The 16,236-nt window shown below is 41.0% G+C and overlaps 1 protein-coding gene across 1 annotated transcript in view; it reads right to left on the bottom strand.

Moving 5' to 3' along the window:
• The window catches only part of LOC102285781 (ATP-binding cassette sub-family C member 4), a 166,768-nt gene that overhangs the window by 107,010 nt on the left and 43,522 nt on the right, over nt 1-16,236 (bottom strand). Inside the window, 3 exon segments of the mRNA XM_070366732.1 lie at nt 5,626-5,817; nt 7,353-7,442; nt 13,348-13,449. Coding sequence (XP_070222833.1) covers nt 5,626-5,817; nt 7,353-7,442; nt 13,348-13,449 — 384 coding nt within the window.

The raw sequence follows: 16,236 nt of genomic DNA, 5'->3' as shown, positions 1-16,236 counted from the left end.
TGAGAGTCCCTTGGACTGCAAAGAGATCCAACCAGTCCATTCTGAAGGAGATCAGCCCTGGGATTTCTTTGGAAGGAATGATGCTAAAGCTGAAACTCCAGTATTTCGGCCACCTCATGTGAAGAGTTGACTCATTGGAAAAGACTCTGATGCTGGGAGGGATTGGGGGCAGGAAAAGAAGGGGATGACAGAGGATGAGATGGCTGGATGGCATCACTGACTCGATGGACGTGAGTCTGAGTGAACTCCGGGAGTTGGTGATGGACAGGGGGGCCTGGCATGCTGCAATTCATGGAGTCGCAGAGTCGGACATGACTAAGCGACTGAACTGAACTGAACTGAACTGAAATCTCATTTTCCTCTTCTACAGAATGTGCGGCAGAAACCAGAATCACTAAATTCAAGAATGCTGTGAGAATCTAAAGAAGTGTGTGAAGACCCTCCATAAATGGGAAAAGGACATGTATTAATTATAACTTGTTATTGGTGGCTGATTCCTATTTTCTCATCAAGCTAACAGTGGGACCCTGTTCACAGTGTTGAATCGCAACATGCAAAACGCATGACACAAGATACATAACTCTCCCTGACATCCACAGACACACAGGCACACACAGGTTTCTAGCTCACTCAAAGCTTAATGGGGTGCATTCAATGAAAGGCAGCAATTACTCTGTTATGATTATTTATAATTACTTTACCTTCTTTCTTTCTTTGGCTTAGAAATTAATACCATCTCTTGGTCTTGGTTTTCATTTAAAAAAACAACAACAAAAAATGAACTCTGTTCTCAGCCTCATGTGAGTGTGCACACACACACAAACACACAGAGTCACTTGGTATCTTTTCACTGTTGACAGTCCTTGAAAACTGTTTCACTTAGTTTTTATGCTTTGATTTTATGTTGTTCAAATGGTTTTCTTCTTAAAATAGCACCATGTTGTAACACAGCAATCTTAACCACATTCTTAAGAAACTAGCCCAAAGTCTGGTAGTAATACTTCAAGTGTGTTGTTGACTCTGAAAATTATTTATGAATAAGTCACCAGTGGGAAAAATATCTTCAAGTATTTGAAGTAAAATCAAGTCAAACTGATTTCTCATCTATGGTTTATTGACTAAAGGGGAAAAGCCTGAGTTGAACATATATTAGAGCTCCTCCAACTGACAGGAGGTGTTCTTATTCATGTTGGTTACCTCTAAGTTAAATTTAACCAATTTTCACTGAATGACAGACTCACAAACTAGAGGTAAACTAGGAAATGCTGATGCTGGCTTGCTGCCATCCATCTAGAAGTACATCCAGGGCTCTTCAGTAACGGAGGAAACTCAGCACTAGAAACACTATAGAGCAAACTGCTGAAATGATTAATGCTGGCTACACATGAAGCTCTGGCAGAGGAGGGCTGGACTCCAGAGTCAAACAACAAGAGGACCTGCCTTTCTTCACCATTTTTCTTCCATTTAGAATTTCCCCTCCTCTCACAGCCTGTCAATATCCTGCCCATGCTTCCAGGCTCAGTCCACACACACTCTCCCATGGAACCATCCTGGACTCATCTCTTCCTGCTAGGTTCCTAAGGCCCTGTTTACATCTCTCATTTCTCTTGAAGGACCCGTCTTACTATGCTCCATCATTTGTATACGTGCACACAGCTTCTCTCAGCTCCTGCGGGGTAAGATCTGTGCACCAAGCTCTGTGTTGGACCCTGACACTGCTTATCTCTAATTCTTACAATGAGCTGCACAGTAAGTACTGGCCCCATTTCACAGATGAGGAAATTTAGACTAAGTGAGGTCACATCACTGGCCTGAGGACAGTCAGCTGTTAAACAGAAGAGCAGGAATCTGAACCAGCTCATGTCAGTTCATAGCCTTCTGCTCTTTCACATCAGGCTACCCAGGTGGTGACAGAAGAGTATATTTGAAATGAAGACAACACTAAAGTAACTCAAGTCTTGAAGGTCTCTATATCTAGACCCAAAAGGATCAATGAGTTTATTATCCTATGACTGTCAAAGCAATCTGAAAAGAAAATATTCAAGTAAGTGATTTAAGTGGAAAAATATTAAACTTGAATTTATCAAAATTTGATAGCTTTAAATGTGAGTTGACTAAAAGTTTTCAAAAGCCTTCAAATGGTTAAAGATAACATGCAGGCAAATGTTTCATACTATATTGCTTATGTTATGGTAACAGCATATTGTTATTGTTGATTTATATAATGTACTGGAGACCTGGGTTTGATCTCTGGGTCAGGAAGATCCCCTGAAGAAGGGAATGGCAACCCACTCCAGTATTCTTGCCTGGAAAATTCCATGGACAGAGGAGCCTGGCAGTCTACAGTCCACGGGGTCACAAAGAGTTGGATACAATTGAGCAACTAACACACGTGTAGTGCACCTATAGAAATATCAACTCAAATAAAGGAAGTTAAATCCTCAGATACCTTCTTTCTTACATGTCACATTTTACAGATGTAATTTTACCAAAACCTGGCTGAGTTTATAATTAAGTATTAATTTATTTTCAAAATTATTCTAATACTTACAGAGTACTTGTTATGTCCATGGCAATCAGGTGTTTTAAAATCACAACCATATTTCATCCTCAAAACAACCTCATGAGGTTGATAGTATTATTGTTTCCATTTCACAGATAAAGAAAACAGCTTTGTAAGGATTAATCAGCCAAAACCACACACCTTGCAACAGAGAAACTGAGACTCAACCCCTGAGCCTTTTGACTCTTGGACCTTGGAGTTGGTGTCACCAGCCTGAATCAATGATGCCAAGGTCATTACTTCATGTCTCCCTATTTTGTTACAGAAAAGTTTTCAGCTCAATGACCTTAAGCAATTACTTCAGTTAGATCTAGTTTAACACATCTAGTTGTTAATATATGTAATATAAAAAATATTGCTTTTTCTGTTTTTTTCTCCAGGATTTGGGGTAGGTGGGGGCAGGGAGAACAGTAAGGAGAAATCTTTATTATAATTATATGGATGGATGCATGGATGGAGAGAAAAAGGTTAGAACAATAACAACAGCCACCATTTACTGAAACCCTGGCTTGTTCGCATTTCACAGGCATGGCTTACAGTAACCCCACCCCTCCCCCATTTAATAAGAAAGGAAACTGAGACAAACATCTGGATTTACAACCCAGGACTGTTTTTCTCCAAAGGCCAAGCCTTTTCTACCACACGTAGACATCTCTGTATCTACAGGTCAGACTAACTCCAGGATGCCACTATTTCCTGTGCCTGCCTTATGTCCATCCACTGATACCTGGAATCCAAAAGGAGATAAGCAGATGCTCTCATAACTTACTAAGTGGTTCTTAGGTGTCGTAAAGACCTTGCTTGATTTCTTGCTAATTAGTCACAGATGACATTTCAGAGCTAGCTCCTAATCCTCTGACCCAATGTCCTCGTTTTACTGCAGAAACGTCAGAGGCACAGAAAGGTAGCAGGAAGTGTCCAAAGAGATAGCAGGCAAGTGACAAAATTGGGGCCAGGACTTGGCTCTCTGCTACTTCTCTGCACTGGGACTCTTTCCTGCCAAGGAAGGAATGGGCATAAGGGGCCTCGACTCTATGTTCTGACCACGCAGAGAACAGGAGAGCAGTCCATGTTTATAAATGTCACATCACATACAGAAGAATCGCTGTGCAGCCCAGTCCTCTAGGGCCCCTTCCCACCAGAGTCTATGTTGCACACATGCCCTAGGGTGGGTAAAGCCCCAGAACACTGTCCATGTTACTGGTCCAATCACCCCATGAGGCTTCAGTAGAGCATTGGCCCCGGGATCTGAACTTGAGCTGTAAATGTAGAGATGAGGTGTCTCATCACTTCAAGCCTCAGTTTTACTACTTCTAAAATGAGGATGGGAACATCGAAGATAGTCATAAAGAATGAATAACTCAGAAACCTCTTTATGTGTGTGCATGCACACATGTGGGACACATAAAAATAATTTGCATGTGGACTCCTGGTGTCTCAAATGGTAAAGAATCCGCCTGCAATGCAAGAGACCCAGGTTTGATCCTTGGTCGGGAAGATGCCCTGGAGAAGGGAATGGCAACCAATTCCAGTATTCTTGCCTGGAGAAACTGATGGGCAGAGGAGCCTGGTGGGCTACAGTCTGTGGGGTCGCAAAGAGTCAGACATGACTGAATGACAAAAACTTTCACTTTCTGTTTTGTCCACATCATCATAAAATGCTGCCTGATACAATTTATGACACTCAAGCCATTGTTCAAGGGGAATTACTATTTCCTCAGAAAGTGGTTTGGAGCCTTCAATATCACACCTTTGAAAGTCCGTCCCTGTCTTTTCCTCACAGTACAAAAGAATAGTGGGATATCCAGACTGCACTGAACAGACCCTGGGGGTGGGGGTAGGGGGAGCCCTTTAATACTATTATTCACTGGTTTTTATAACCCAAGAGAGTAACATAGTATTTAATGTTATTTTCCTTTTTTTCCCTCTCTTTTTGCCAAACTGTATTCTCCTATCAGTTAAGTTTAGTTCTCATAATTTATTCACTAATTTCATTTAAATTCCAATGTACAGTTAAGCCTTTCACCTTGCCACTTTCTGTAAAACTCAATGCCATTTCTGAAAATAATCTCTCCCTTGGTGAAATGACACATCATTAAAAAGAAATTTCAAAGCATTCTGCTTTCCTTAAATAATAACTTACAAGTCAAAAATGAAGTGGTGAAAGAAACCCACAGACTCAAAGGGACCAAAGAGGCATCAGCCAAGTGCAGGGGGCAGACCTTATGTGGGTTCAAACAGTGGTGAAGGAGATTTCTCAGTGAGATCATCAACAACATGTAAACATAGACTCGGCTTCCCAGGTAGCACTAATGGTAAAGAATCCACCTGACAATGCAGGAGACACAGAGATGTGAGTTCAATATCTGGGTTGGGAAAGTCCCCTGGAAGAGGGCATGGTAACCAACTCCAGTATCTTTGCCTGAAGAATCTCATGGACAGAGGAGCCTGGTGGCCTGCAGTCCATGGGGTCACAAAGAGTTGGACACGACTAAAGTGACTTAGCACACACATATGTCACTCCTAGAGCACAATGTACGTGATGCTCGTGGAGTCATGCAGAGAAGGTGCCCAAGTGTGGAAGTGTGGGATGAAATGTTTCCAAATAAACTAATCTGAGGTCTAGAATCTGCTCCAGAATAATCTGGGGTGGGGGTGGAGCTGGCAGGGGGCAGGGGTAGAGATGCAGCAAGACTGGCCACCAGCTGATTCTGGCTGAAGCTGGGAGTGGGTACCTGAAGGTTCATTACACTATGTTTTCTAATTTTGCAAATTTTGGTAACTTTCCATTTAAAAAGTTAAAAGGGAATGAAATTTAACAGAATGAAACAACCTTCCCCTCCAGAAAAGGTATTCTGTATCATTATCCCATAAGGATTAAAACAGCAGCATATAGATATATGCCTGCTTATTTACTCATAAGATCAGCTTATAATATTAAGCAACATTCGAAAATCTTTCCATTTTTTAAAAATAAAAGAATTTAAATAAACCTTGAAATTTAAACCAATACTATCATTATTTGAAATCTGAGTATATGCAGCTCAAAAGTCATTACTTACCTCTTCCAAAGCACAAGCCCTAATTACTTCTTCATATCGCTGTTTTTCATATTTCTTCCCAAATAAAATGTTACTCCTCACAGTTCCTGAGAATACCCAGGGCTGCTGAGAAACATATGCAATCCTCCCAAGCACGCTGACCTTCCCCTGGCTCGGGGGCAGCTCCCCCAGCACAGCGCTTAACAGTGACGACTGCAACAGACGGGAACACACACACATGAACAGGATACAGTTAGGACAGAACACGCCCTGTAACACAGTCCCCACCCTGGCTTGATCAAGGATATTAGAATGGGATAAATGACAGCTCTGGCAGTTGGGACAAGAAAAACTGAAAATAACACTAATGGTCAAAGAAAACAATGACTGATAGGGAATATTAATAGTATAAACAATTTACTCTGCCCAAGTATCCCCCAAATGAATTTCTACTCAGCAAAGACTAATTAAGAATGTTAACATCCTTCTCTAGCAAAGCAGCCCGAACAAGATGTGTATTTTATGTATCTGATGCTTAATGCAGTTGCTTCTGCATCTGGCTATCCTTTACTTGACAAACACTTGTTCTTAAAAAGTTATGTGTGAATAGTGTATTCAAAGATGACTAATTGAAAGAACTCTAAAGTGAGTTTATCTGAGAAGCAAAAGTCCATCATAGAGGAAATGAGCACACTTTCATGTGTACATCCCACACTGATTTTTAAAAAATAATTTTATTTATTTATTTTTAGTTCTTTTATTTATTTTTTATGATGTATTGTTTTCTGCCATACAATCTTAATTTTATTTATTTTTTGTTGTGCTGGGTCTTCTTTGCAATATGCAGGCTTATAATTGGGGTGGCTTCCCTTATTGAAGGGCACAGGCTCTAGTAGGCAGGCTTCAGCAGTTGCGGCCCATGGGCTCAGCAGATGCAGCTCCCAGCCTCTAGAGCACAGGCCCAACAGTTACGGTGCTCAGGATTAATTGCTTCACAGCATGTGGGATCTTCCCAGACTAGGGATCAAACCTGTGTCTGCTGTATTGGCAGGTGGATTCTTTTACCACTGAGCCACCAGGGAGGCCCACATCCCACATTTAGGTTTCTGTATTTTGTTGTTTCAGACCAAGTGCATATGCACCTTTCCTTTCAATCTTCAACATCACAAAACATGGCATGTGTGTATGCACACCAACAGAGTGCTCACCACACTGGGCTAAAATAATTTGCCTACATATCTGTCTCGCTCTGGAACCTAGTAGCCTCTGAAAGGCAGAAATCTTGGGGTCTTGCTCACATCTGTGAGCTCCAGCACGTGGATACACATGCACTGATCGGATCAAGTCAAGTCATGTGAGGAAAGGCTCAAAGCTTCCAGAAAGAGTCTTCACAACCTCCAGACTTCCTGGAGGGGCTCCTGTGACAAAAAGAAGTCCCCACTGTCTCTGTCCATCCCAAACAGCTGTCACATAGATAGTTTCCTGCACTGAGGCATCCAAATTCCTGACAATCGATTCCCAACTGAGCACTGTGAAACACAAAGAAGGAAAACATAGTGTGCATTTATCCTGATGTATTTAGCATGAAACCTTCTTGTAAAACTAATGTTCCATGAAACACACCTAGAGAAACACTGTTTTAGGTACACCCAAATCAGACTGAGGCACACTCAGCTCTGGGCTCCACTGTGAGAATTTAACAGGGCCTGTAGCATTGCATCAAGTTGCCAAAAGGCATCATAATTTACCTTTCCTGTTCCCACAGGTCCAATCACAGCTAGCAATTCACCAGGTCTGACAGTAAATGAAAGGCCTTGTAGGGTTGGGCTTCCTGATTCCTGAAAATTAAAGTTAATAAAAATGTACCCATTTCAATAAAATGACACAAGTTGTTTTAGAAAGTGGAAAAGATAACAGTAGTCAACAAAATTGATATGCAAACATAACCCACATTTTTCCTTTTCCTATTTTAAGATACTATGTCCTGGAGGCCTCTTTGTCCAATCTTATCTCTTTAGGGGTTTGAGGCAGCTTTAGGTGACTTTAGGAAGGTTCCTTCTTTTACTAGATTTCCACACAGCTAGAAGAATGTTCAAACTACTGTACAATTGTGTTCAGTTTACATCTTAGCAAGGTAATGTTCAAAATCCTTCAAGCTAGGCTTCAACAGTACCTGAACTGAGAATTTCCAAATGTACAAGCTGGATTTAGAAAAGGCAGAGGAACCAAAGACCAAATTGCCAACATCTGTTGGATCATAGGAAAAGGAAGGCAATTTCATAACAACATCTACTTCTGCTTCACTGACTATGCTAACGGCTTTGACTGTGTGGATCACAACAAACTGTGAAATATTCTTAAGGAGATGGGAATACCACACCACTTTACCTGTCTTCTGAGAAACCTGTATGAAGTCAAGAAGCAACAGTTAGAAGCAGACATGGAACAATGGACTTACTCAAAATTGGGAAAGGAGTAAAAGAACCTCAGATATGCAGATGACACCACCCTTATGGCAGAAAGTGAAGAGGAACTAAAGAGCCCCTGGCAGAGGCTGGAAGAGGAGAGTGAAAAAAGCTGGCCTAAAACTCAACATTCAAAAAACAAAGATCATGGCATCTTGTCCCATCACTTCATGGCAAATAGAAGGGAAAAAAGTAGAAACAGTGACAGATTTTATTTTCTTGGGCTCCAAAATCACTGCAGATGGTGACTGCAGCCATGAAATTCAAAGATGCTTGCTCCTTGGAAGAAAAGCTATGACAAACCTAGAGAGCATATTAAAAAGCAGAGACATCACTTTGCCAACAATTGTCCATATAGTCAAAGTTATGGTTTTTCCAGTAGTCATGTATGGATGTAAGAGTTGGACCATAAAAAAGGATGAGCACTGAAAAATTGATGCTTTGGAACTGTAGTGCTGGAGAAGACTTTTGAGAGTCCCTTGAACTGCAAGGAGAGCAAACCCTGAATATTGATTGGAGGGACTGATGTTGAAGCTAAAACTCCAATACTTTGGCCACCTGCTGCAAAGAACTGACTCAGTTGAAAAGACCTGATGCTGGGAAAGATTGAAGGCAGGAGGAGAAGGAAGCCACAGAGGATGAAATGGCTGGATGGCATCCCTGAGTCAACGAACATGAATTTGAGAAAATTCCAGAAGACAGTGAAGGACAGGGAAGGCTGGCATGACACAGTCCATGGGGTCACAAACAGTCATAAATGACTTAGTGACTAAACAACAGTGGCAGCAGCACAACAACAAAACATGTGGAATGAAGAAATTAATTATGACATCATAGGTCAGAGTGATAAAGCCTCAATTTTATACATGTTACACGCATTTCTTGCCCTGACAAAACAGGGGTGACAACAAGAACAAAACAGAGCTATGCTGTTTGTTGCATGTACAATCCAATTCGAGGGAAAAGGACAAAAATCACATCATTTCAGTCACAAGTCAGATTACTGCACAATCTGTTAAGTTCCAAGGTAGAGAGACTTAAGGGTGCATGCAGCTTTATGTATACTGTTGAGAAAATTCTCAATAAGCTAGTATGTAAAACAAGAGTGCTTATGCATGATTAGTAAAATGCCTAAAAGATTAAAAACACAAGGACTAGATTAAAAGGTCTGGAAAACCTTCTACATGAAAAGTTTCTCTGGAAATAACTAAACCTATTATGGAACAGTCACCTCTAAAGCAACAACAGTTACTTTAAATCGTCAAAAAACTAGCCCCATATTTTCTAAGAATTACAAAAACTAGCAAGAAGAAGCTAGATTTTAATATGTGAGAAACATTTATTTAAGCATATCTACTTCTTTATTCTTATCTGACACCTAGGGTTCCTATTTTACTACTTTATATTTGGTTATGAAAACCAAACAATGATCCACACACAGATAATGACCCACGCCAGCTCCTGTCCCAGCCCCTACAGTCTGTCAGGGCCAGAGGAGTCCATGCCCTGTTCAGGCTTCAGGGTTGGGCACTGCTCTGCCATGACCAGAAGAGGGAAACACTTGACAGCCTAGGGGTTCTGGGGATCTGCCTCCCCCTTATTAGGGTTCAGGGGATAATGATTTAACAGGGCTCAGAGGATAATGATTCAGCAAGGATCATCAGCTGAGTCCCCACTCTGTGCCAAACACAGTTCAAAACACCTGCCTCATGAATCTGAAAGCTCCCATAGGCTACTTATTTTAAAAGTCAAAGATGGTACTCTGGGACAACCCAGAGGGATGGGGTTGGGAGGGGGGTTTAGGATGGGGGACACATGTACACCCGTGGCTGATTCATGTCGATATTTGACAAAAACCACCACAATATTGTAAAGTAATTAGCCTGTAAATAAAATAAATTAATTTAAAGAAATTTTTACAAGTATAACTAACAATATTCCATAAGACTTAATATTGCACTGTAAATTGTTTCTTTACCTTATAAAGACAGTGTTTAATCATTTCGATATTTGGCAAAACTAATACAATATTGTAAAGTTTAAAAATAAAATAAAATAAAATAAAATAAAAAAATAAAAGTAAGAATTTAAGAATCAGAATTAAATAAATTTGGATGGGTTTACATTTCAGCTCTACAAACAAACAAAAAAAGACTAAGACAAAGTCCCACCATTTCATGAATGAGACCTGAGTCCCTGAGACCTTCCCCCACCAGCCCACCTGGCTCTTTAGGGAAGCAGGCTCATGTCTGTCTCCTGCCTCCCCACCCAGTAGGGGTTTCATTCAGACTCAGCTTCTCTTCAAAACTCCCAATGTATTTTCCCCTCCCCATCCCAAAGTCTCTCTCTCTCTCTCTCTGCCCCCCTCTCCCTCACCCATGACCTAACTTGACAGCCCCTAATTACTAATGACCCCAGGAAGGGACACATTCCTTTCATAGGAAAGACCAGGATGACAGAATAGGCTGTTCAGTACTCTAATGCAAATTGCACAGATGTATCAGAACATGCTATTAATTTCTTTGAAAAAAGAACAAAACAGTTCATTTTAAAATGCTGCAGTTTCATACAAGAGAAATTTAGTAACGTTAGCATTCACATCAGTTCAGTTCAGTCGCTCAGTCATGTCCAACTCTTTGCGAACCCATGAATCACAGCACGCAGGCCTCCCTGTACATCACCAACTCCAAGAGTTTAACCAAATTTATGTCCATTGAGTCAGTGATGCCATCCAGCCATCTCATCCTCTGTCATCCCCTTCTCCTCCTCCCCCCATTCAAGAAAATTAGAAATACCAAGGGAACATTTCATGCAAAGATGGGCTCGATAAAGCAGAGAAATGGTATGGACCTAACAGAAGCAGAAGATATTAAGAAGAGGTGGCAAGAATACACAGAAGAACTGTACAAAAAAAATCATCACCCAGATAATCACGATGGGGTGATCACTGACCTAGAGCCAGACATCCTGGAATGTGAAGTCAAGTGGGCCTTAGAAAGCATCACTACGAACAAAGCTAGTGGAGGTTCTGGAATTCCAGTTGAGCTATTTCAAATCCTGAAAGATGACACTGTGAAAGTGCTTCACTCAATAGGCCAGCAAATCGGAAAACTCAGCAGTGGCCACAGGACTGGAAAAGGTCAGTTTTTATTCCAGTCCCAAAGAAAGGCAATGACAAAGAATGCTCAAACTACCAATTGCACTCATCTTACACGCTAGTATAGTAATGCTCAAAATTCTCCAAGCCAGGCTTCAGCAATACGTGAACTGTGAACTTCCAGATGTTCAAGCTGGTTTTAGAAAAAGCAGAGGAACCAGAGATCAAATTGCCAATATCCTCTGGATCATCGAAAAAGCAGGAGTTCCAGAAAAACATCTATTTCTGCTTTATTGACTATGCCAAAGCCTTTGACTGTGTGGATCACAATAAACTGTAGAAAATTCTGAAAGGCATGGGAATACCAGACCACCTGACTTGCCTCTTGAGAAAGCTATATGCAGGTCAGGAAGCAACAGTTATAACTGGAGAAGGAACAACAGACTAGTTCAAAATAGGAAAAGGAGTACGTCAAGGCTGTATATTGTCACCCTGCTTATTTAACTTCTATGCAGAGTACATCATGAGAAACGCTGGACTGGAAGAAACACAAGCTGGAATCAAGTTTGCCAGGAGAAATATCAACCTCAGATATGCAGATGACACCACCCTTATGGTAGAAAGTGAAGAGGAACTAAAACGCCTCTTGATGAAAGTGAAAGAAGAGAGTGAAAATGTTGGCTTAAAGCTAAACATTCAGAAAACGAAGATCATGGTATCCGGTCCCATCACTTCATGGGAAATACATGGGGAAACAGTGGAAACAGTGTCAGACTTTATTTTTTTGGGCTCCAACATCACTGCAGATGGTGACTGCAGCCGTGAAATTAAAAGACGCTTACTCCTTGGAAGGAAAGTTATGACCAACCTAGATAGCATATTCAAAAGCAGAGACATTACTTTGCCAACAAAGGTCTGTCTAGTCAAGGCTATGGGTTTTTCCAGTAGTCATGTATGGATGTGAGAGTTGGACTGTGAAGAAAGCTGAGTGCCGAAGAATTAATGCTTTTGAACTGTGGTGTTGGAGGAGACTCTTGAGTGTCTCTTGGACTGCAAGAAGATCCGACCAGTCCATTCTGAAGGAGATCAGTCCTGAGTGTTCATTGCAAGGACTGATGTTGAAGCTGAAACTCCAATACTTTGGCCACTCATGTGAAGCATTCACATAGGGACCCTTATAATGAAATTTTAATGGTGTCTTCCATCTATGCTTCAAGTGTATTATGATAAAAAATACCAAGCAGGAGTTAAATCTACTATATTAAGGTAGGAAAAGCTGTCAGGGTAGGTAAGGAACCCTGTGTGACTGTCCATGTACAAAAGATACCGGGATGTGATCTTATGTATTTGGGAACATATTACTGTTTTGATGGTGGGTATTGGAAAATCACCAGTTCTCCCTGTCAGCTTGCCACATAGTACAGTCCTTCAACTGAGAATCACTAGTGCTGACAATGCCCACATGCTATCTCCTCCTGTCTCCAGCAGCCACCAAAGTAGCCAGAACCATCCAGAAGCTCAAGATGGGGAAGCCCCACACTACACCACAGCAAAGATCTACATCATGGCCTCACTCAGTGTATAGTAAGAACATCATGGCAAAAAATGTACGCTGATTCCTCAAAGCCTCTGATCTATAATGAGTAGTTATGTATTTGTTAGTTAACTCATTCAATACTGCAGTATTTTGTCTGTCTAATCCTTCAAATTCTAATTTATGTACTTTATAATCATAAATAACTCCAAAATATATTGCCAAGTTTAAAAAGAGTTAAACCATTGATGCCCAAAATATTAGATTTTGGTTTTCAAGAAAAGATGTATTTATGCTCTTTTTCTTTTGTTTAAGCACAGGAATTACATTTAATATTCTGTAATAAAACATAAAGAAAAATAACCTAAAATTTTTTAAAAAGAATTTATGTACCTTCAGTTCAACATGTGCTAATACTTTGAAAGCTGTTTTGAAAATGAGATAAAGAGCAACATGTCAAATGCCTCAGGCTGATTTTATACTTAACTGCCATTCAGTGCAAACCTTATTCCTGATTCTGAGAATTTTCATAACATATTTTCAATAAATGGGCAAGTCACATAATATATGTAAAATCTCAAAATTCTCTAATAAATCTATGTCACAGTTGTCTTTGAGCAGTCACAGTTTTGGAATGAGTTTCTTACCTTTTCCCAAAAAGCTGTAAAGTCTTGAACATCCACTATCATTTCGCCATCTGATGGCAGCTGAGGGTAGCACTGTGATATCTCATCAAGTAACAGAAAGTTCTACAGAAAAAGGAAAAACATAGATTGTTTATACTGCAAGAACAAAGCATAAGCAAAAAGTTGTTTCCTTGGAATTTGCAATAAAAAGTTTTATGTTGCCTAGCATTTATTTTAACTACCATTTATATCTACTTATCATTTACAACTGTATTATATTAAGTCTTGTTTCACCTGAGAAATATTAAATAATATATGGCATGCAATATACTATTATTACAATATATTATACATATAAGTATATAAAATAGTATGGTGATATATAATATGTTGTTCAGTCATCCAGTCATGTTCAACTCTTTGCGACCCCATGGGCTGCAGCATGCCAGGCTTCCCTGGCCCTCACCATCTTCTGAAGTTTGTCCAAATTCATGTCCATCACATCAGTGATGCCATCCACCCATCTCATCCTCTGAGACACTCTTATCCTTCTGCCTTCAACCTTTCCCAGCCTTAGGGACTTTTCCAATGAGTAGGCTGTCTGCCTCAGGTGACCAAACTACTGGAGCTTCAGCATCAGTCCTTACAATAAGTATTCAGGGTTGATTTCCTTTAAGATTGACTGGTTTGACCTCCTTGCTATCCAAGACTCTCAGGAGTCTTCTCTAGTACCACAGTATATATACATAAAGACTATACTCTCTGCTTTCCCCCTCATGTGTGTCAAATCCATATCACTGCTTGTCAACAGCTATCATTTAAGTCATCACTCTAAAGTTTCTATGCCTTAAAAAAATACTTCACGAGCATCTTTTCACAATCACTGTTCTATTCTCCTTAGTCAGTGTCCTCTCTCCTCCACAGCAGGAATGGTCGCACCTCTCACTTGTTATTTTCTACACCACTTAGCAGCTAGTTGATGAAATTTAGCTGAATAAAACAAAGCCCAATGAACCACTACAAAGCTGACAGACACATAAAAGAAAAGTCCTTCTTGCTTTGCAAATGTTAGACATAATTCAGTGAGAAAAACTAGAGTGGTAGAGAAATTGAACAAACAACTTAGACCACTCCCACTCCCCAAGGTCCCCAAAAACTGTAAGGGGAGAGACTTAAGAGAGACTGCTGGCTGTCCTCAAAATCTGCTCTCTTTCTTCTGAGGTAACAAACCCCAGATTTTAGCCAACACGTGGCAGCCTGGAAGGAGGTCCTCTGTTTCTAGACTCCTGAGCAGATAGGAGCAGCCACGTGACTAAATCCAGGTCAGTGGAGAGTGACAGCAACCAGGACCTTCCTCCACCCCACAGTCTGGGTCTTGGAGGCTGCCAGCAGGGTCAAAGTCACATCCAGTTGGAGTAACATAATAAGAGAGGTAGAGTCTGGGTCCCAACACCACAAAGGTTCACATTAGCCATGGGACTTATATACTGAAGCCCTAACCCCTGTTACCTCTAAACATGACATTATTTGGAAATAGGGTTGCTGTGGATGTAATCAATTAAGGTGAGACTAGAGTGGAGTAGGATGGGCCCTGAATCCAATATGACTGCTGCCCTTGTGAGAGATGCAGAGACAGATATACACCCAAAAAACAGTTACCTGATGAGGGAGACAGAGGCTGGGGTGATGCAGTTACAAACCAAGGAACAGCAAGGTTTGCCTGTAACCATCAAAAGCTAACAGAAGCAAGAAAGGATGCTCCCTTATCAGATTCAGAGGGATCCTGACCCTGCTAACACCTTGATTTCAGACTTCTAGCCTCCAGGACTGTGAAAAAATACATTCCTGTGGTTTTAAGCCACCTGGTTTGTGGTACTTTTGAACCGCAGCCCCAGGAAACTCATACAGAGCCTTACAAGGATTCTTGCATGAGAAAAAAACAAATGACCTGTGTAAGAATCTATAACATGGGTAGCTCTAGGACCCACAGGCAAACCAAATCCTAACCAACATGGGGCAACTGAAACAAGCATGTGAAGATGTTAGAGAAAGAAAACAACACACAAATAATAATCTTCCATGCTAAACATGGTAAACACCATTCAAGTCCTTGACACACCCCTCTATCATGCCCCAAAGTCATAAATGTGATTGCAAACTTCTACTTCAAAAGAAGAACTGGTAAAAACTGAAAAGGAAAACAGTTGTGCAGGGAAAAAAACAAAAAAACAAAAAACAGGATCCTTGCATTTCTCTTTAAGACCAGCTTGTGGGAGACGTGATTCATTCGTTCTGTCCTCCTCTCATCCAAGTTCACTGAAAACCTAACACCAGGTACAGCAACTCCTATCGACTCTGAACCCGTGTCCAGCAGGAGGCAGGATGAATGGACAGCGGTCTGAGGACTCCTCTTCAGACTCCCAACCACCACAGCCTGAGTTTTCTCCCCACACCACCTCTTCCATTGTCATTCAGGTACCAGCTCTCGCCTGTTCTGACACAGCTTATCTCTCTGCCAATTCTCTTTTTCTCTTGAAACAACACAATTTCAGAATATCACTTGCTATTAGTTGTTGCAAATACTGATACATCTTTTTGTTTTTGAATGGTTCCTTCATCAGCCTTCCCCAATATCACCAAACCAACTCCAGAAGCACTCCCTCCTGACCTCTTTACAGCACCTCTGAGAGTGTCCACCACACTAAACAGCCTCTAGGAGCCATCAGCACCTAAGTGCACACTCTCTAAGTGGTCTCTGCCTGGACACCCAGAGTACTAATCCCACTCACCCTTCCAGGCCATCTCAAATGCTAATCCTCCAGGGAACCAGGTCAGGACATTCCAGATCGGCACCACCTTCCCTACCTTTGAATCCCCAGAGAAATAGTATGCCACAAAGAGAGGAGACAC

Source organism: Bos mutus, unplaced genomic scaffold, assembly GCF_027580195.1.
Source record: "Bos mutus isolate GX-2022 unplaced genomic scaffold, NWIPB_WYAK_1.1 CTG197, whole genome shotgun sequence".
Lineage (NCBI taxonomy): Eukaryota > Metazoa > Chordata > Mammalia > Artiodactyla > Bovidae > Bos > Bos mutus.
The sequence above is the reverse complement of the archived record's forward strand: the minus strand, read 5'-3'. Positions and strand labels throughout refer to the sequence as shown.